Source organism: Trachymyrmex cornetzi, unplaced genomic scaffold, assembly GCF_001594075.2.
Source record: "Trachymyrmex cornetzi isolate Tcor2-1 unplaced genomic scaffold, Tcor1.1 scaffold95, whole genome shotgun sequence".
Lineage (NCBI taxonomy): Eukaryota > Metazoa > Arthropoda > Insecta > Hymenoptera > Formicidae > Trachymyrmex > Trachymyrmex cornetzi.
Genome location: NW_017300300.1, coordinates 351884 through 357148, shown reverse-complemented (window position 1 = coordinate 357148; position 5265 = coordinate 351884). Strand labels below are relative to the sequence as shown.

The following is a 5265-nucleotide window of genomic DNA, read 5'->3' as shown; positions in this document are numbered from 1 at the left end:
CAACAATTTTTTTGGCGTGGCATCCACAAATTGTCAGACAGGTGGGAAAAATGTATAGCTAGCGATGGGCAATACTTCGAATAAAATATTTTTTATCATTTTCATGCAATAAACGTGTATTTTCTATTTAAAAATTCGGTTTCATATTTACATACCTGTAAGCATACAAACCGAACGTAGTTTATACCTAGCAAGCGCGCTGATCGAGTTTTGATGTTTTGAAGCTCACGGCACGGGGAGTTTGCCAGGCCATCCCCATCCCAGACGCCATATAGGTAGGCGCGCACCTGGCACTAGCAGGCCTTAAAGATTAATATCTCATTAACTATTGGGAAAATTGTGAAATCGTAAAGGACTTTTTGAAAGTCAGTTTAGTCGACTCTACATACGCATGAAATATTTGGTGATTATTCTGAGACACCCTACATGCGTGCGCGGGTGCGCATGTATGTGTGTATTCCAAATCGGTGGATAAAAATTTTATTGTTAGAATTTCGCCCATAATATGAGTATTTTAGTTCTTAAGGTAGTACTTGTGACAATACCGTCCAAAAGTTTGAGTCACATCGCGGTGCTTAGTGGCGATACCTCACTTCCGTCAAAAAAAAAACTTTCGATTGTGCCTCTAAGACCGCACGCACACGTGGAAAGAAAATGAATACGGATAGACGCAAACTAACAGTCGGTACTGCCAAATGCTCGCTAGTCGTCCCCTCTATTTCCCACCACTCCCTTCGCCACCATATGCAAAACAAAATCGAAAAATTGTGTTCTTTTCGCGGCTCTATTTTCCTAATTAAAAATTATGATCTTTTTTTACAATATCCGTTTCATTCCTCTATCGTGTGCTTGTTTTTTGTAATCCTAAGAATATATGGATGCTATTAGGTATGGGAATAAGTTTCCGCCCATTAGAGAGATGTCGTTAGTAGCACTGCTTGTGTGTTTGATAAAACGGCAATACATGTATTTGAAAGGTGTGTGTTCAAGCTTTTGAGTCCAGTAGTTGATATTTGTTCGAAGCGATTTGTTTGAACTAAGCTTTGAAACAAAAACAATAGGAATGGGACAATAAGCACGATAAGCTGATTCTGCTACGTGACAACGCTATGTCACACGTTGCAAAACCGGTCAAGAAATACTTGGAAGGAGTGAAGTGGGAAATTCTGCCTCACCCGCCGTATTCACCGGACATTGCTCCTTCAGATTTCCATTTGTTTCGGTCTATGCTGTCGGTCCTTTCTGGAGAGCGATTCAATTCTTATGAAGATATCAAAAAATGGTTTGATAAACGGATTGCTTCAAAAGAATCAGATTTCTTCCTTCGAGGAATCTGTTTATTACCTAAAAGGTGGGAGAAAGTTGTCGCTTCTGATGGAGCATACTTTGAATGAACTTACTTTGTATTGTTTTGTTTAAATAAATACATCTTTTTCATTTAAAAAGGGCGGAAACTTATTCCCATATCCAATATAATTAAAAATCTTAAAGCTGGAAACAATAAGCACAGATAATAAGAACAAAGGACAGGAAATATAAGTTCCGTCAAATATAAGTTCGATATTATACCCCAAAGCTCTGAGGGGACAACTCGTTATTCCCTGTTCCTATTGCCTGTACCTATTGTGTTTGCGGCTTAACTGGAGTTGCGTATATGCATCATATATTAAAACTGCACATTTTAATTGCAATTATCTCAAAAACTAGATAGTCTATATGTTTCTGATTGTACACAAACATAGGGAACATTTCAACTTATGGCGTTTTCGACTCGATCGAGTTTACACCAACCTGAGTTGGAAAATATTTTGCTATTGGTTGACATTATACGCTGTACCAATAGGAAAGCACAAAACGTTAATTCGGCCAGGTTAGGTGCGGTCGGGAAAAATACCATTACTTGTATTTAAAATTTTAACATATTCGTAAAAAAATCATTTTATACAAGTACTACCTTGAAACATCTATTGGTTATATTTAGTCTACAATCTATAATGTATTTCTTACCTTTAGGTTGGTCAAATTCCGATAGCGTTTTTGTGAAATGTAAGGGATTTGAAAGGGCGGGGGAGATAGGATTCGATTATTCTTGAGTCATGGAAAATATTGTTAAATTTACAACTTCCTTATCGCGCGCGCAGGGATCGTCACCAGACAACAAAAGAACTTTAAAACGTCAAGAATTACTTTTTAAGCTTTTATGGGTATTTTCTTCAGAGGTGTCAAAGGGTTTGCGACCGGTTATCGCATTATCGATTGCTATGATCCATCGCTGATGCCAACATTTCGTTGACAATGGATCACGAGACGATGATAACCCTTTGGCAGCTCTGAAAAAAATAAATAAGTATTTTAAAGCTTGAAACCTGTACTTTAGCATGCTTTTGGTCAATTTTCAAACAATTTTTATCTTTACAAATCTGTATCTCTAACAAAATCGAGTTATATTGTTATGTTCTTCAAAATTACGTACATTCAACAGTCTGCAGCTCAATAAAAAATTTTAATACTTTTTACAAAAAAGAACAGTTTTGCCTACAAAATGCCATCTTAAAAATTTTCTTACAATTTTTCTTGACCGAATAATGCGACTTTGAAGCTAAACCTGCATGTATTTCTTATAATCAACGTTAAAATTCGACGAAAAATTATAGTAAAGATTTAAAATGCATTTCGAAATTCGATGTTTGTATATTAACATGCTTTTGATCATTTTTAAGCCTCGTTTACAATAGTCGCACAAGCTGTGTCGCATGTCGTATGAAATGTCGCAGAAATGTCGCATATAGTCGCATGATTGTCGTAGTCACAAGAGTTCTTGTCGTACGGAGTTGAGTCAACTTCAACTTTCTGCGACTGCGACGTGCATGTCGCATGAGCTCAGCCAATCACAGCACAGCAAGTTGACGTTTAGAATTTGTCATCGAATTGCGTGCAAACAATCGTTATGACTATTGTAGACGCTCATTTAGCGACACTCTTGCGGCATGCGACAGATTTTCCTGCGATGCTACTACTCGCGACATCCGACACAACCTGTGCGACTATTGTAGACGAGGCTCAAAATTTCATTCTGTGGAATTGGAAAGAAAAAGTTTTTGTTGAATTTCAACGTTAGTTATAAGAAATACAGGTTTAGTTTCAAAGATATGGTCATAATTCGGTCAAGAAAAATGTTCGTAAGAAAATTGTTAAGAAAGCATTTTGTAGGTCAAACTGTTCTTTTTTGTAAAAATATTATATAAATTTCTTACGAAAAAAATTTTTATAAAGCTACAGATTGTTGAATGTATATAATTTTAAGGAATATAACAATTTGATCTTCGTTTTCACTGAATTTCGGTGATCTGCAAAATTGTGCAATTTGAAACGTTTTAAAAGTATTCCTTATTTTTTGTTGAGTAGTGTATAATTCATATCAAATCAATATTAAATGGACAATGATAGATCTGAGAGCTTTATTTGATCAAATAAGTAAATTAAATTGTCGAAAAAAATGATCATTTAATATTAAAACAAATTCTGGAAATCGTTAGAAAATAATTTACTTCAATGTACTTTAATGAAAAACGTATATCTATATTTTAGGAGTCGATACCGGGCTGGACCGACGCGGAAGTTGCGTCGTCGCGCTGTCCTGAAAAATGGCGACTGCAATGTGTTACAATCACGCATCTCCCGACGATCATTGCGTTTTCTTCAAGATATCTTCACAACTTTAGTGGATACACAGTGGCGTTGGACCCTGCTATGTTTCATCTTGAGCTTTCTTTTATCTTGGCTGGGTTTTGCAGTGATTTGGTGGCTAATAGCCTTCACCCACGGTGACTTCGAAGAGCATCATTTGCCGCCTTTTCAAGTGGAAAACAACTGGACACCGTGTGTTTACAATATTTTCAGCTTCACTAGTTGTTTCCTCTTTAGTATCGAAACTCAGCATACTATTGGATATGGCAGCCGCTCTACTACCGAAGAATGCCCTGAAGCTATATTTATTATGTGCCTTCAGAGTATCGCTGGTGTTATGATCCAAGCTTTCATGGTAAGTATGTTTGAAGAATATTAAGCTGTTATATATAAAACGTTGAATCGTAAAAAGTTAAATTTAATTAAAGAATTAATTGCAGGTGGGTATCGTATTCGCTAAAATGACCAGGCCAAAACAACGTACTCAGACTTTGTTATTTTCACGAAATGCTGTGATTTGTCAACGAGATGGTGAGCTTTGCCTCATGTTTCGAGTGGGTGATATGAGGAAAAGTCACATAATTGGCGCGAGTATACGCGCACAAATGATTCGCAATAAAATAACCAAAGAAGGTGAAATTCTCTTTCAACACCAGCATGAACTGGTGGTAGGTACTGATGGTGAAAATGGCGATCTATTTTTTATTTGGCCAGCCACCATCATTCATCGAATCAACGAATCTTCGCCTTTCTTCAATATGTCCGCCGAAGATATGTTAACTGAACGTTTCGAAATTGTTTTAATCTTAGAAGGTACTATCGAATCTACTGGACAAACTACTCAAGCTAGATCTAGCTATCTTCCGCAAGAGATTCTATGGGGCCATCGTTTCGATCCCATTGTAAGCTACTCAAAAGAACGACAAGGTTATGAGGTAGACTATTCACTGTTTAATAGTACCACCCAGGTTGACACTCCATTGTGCTCTGGCAGGGAACTTGCAGAATTTTATAAGGCGCAGGATGATCTTCGTCATGGAACTGGTACGCGATTATGTGAATTTCTTACATAAAAAAAAATTGTGTACAGATAATTTTCTAAATCCTTGGTTTATTAAATGAACACGGAGCTTAATAATATATCCAAAATAACAATTTATTCTAATTTCTTTGAAAACATTGATTTAAAACACTTACATTTCTTACAATTGTAATTATTAAATTACTGCATATAAAATATTACAAAATTAGTTTTATAAAAAATTTTATAAAGTTATTATGTTCATATAACCAATCAAAATTATTCAAATGTGGAAGGTGGGGGATAAATGAGAGTGATATAAGAAAACGATGCGGAAATTAGTGCGCTATTAACAATATATTATTAAATTACATTCAAATTAAAATATAAACTGTTATCTTTTCAACGATGTCCATAAATGAAAAGAACTATCATTCGTAGATCGCAGATAATGAAGATGACTTAAAGTAAGTCGAAACGCATAACAAACTCGACAGTATTACCAGGTATGTAAATATGAAACCAGAAATTTTTAATAGAAAATACACGTTTATTGC

At 35.7% G+C, this 5265-nt stretch overlaps 1 protein-coding gene across 7 annotated transcripts in view; it reads left to right on the top strand.

The window, feature by feature from the left end:
* The window catches only part of LOC108769804 (G protein-activated inward rectifier potassium channel 3), a 67962-nt gene that overhangs the window by 51076 nt on the left and 11621 nt on the right, over positions 1-5265 (top strand). For 6 of the 7 annotated variants that reach the window (XM_018521009.1, XM_018521008.1, XM_018521012.1 and 3 more), the window contains 2 exons: positions 3589-4042; positions 4128-4731. In XM_018521009.1, the coding sequence (XP_018376511.1) occupies positions 3589-4042; positions 4128-4731 (1058 nt within the window). Of the gene's footprint in view, positions 1-3588; positions 4043-4127; positions 4732-5149; positions 5223-5265 lie in introns of those variants that run through there. The other variant, XM_018521014.1, reaches the window with a different exon arrangement.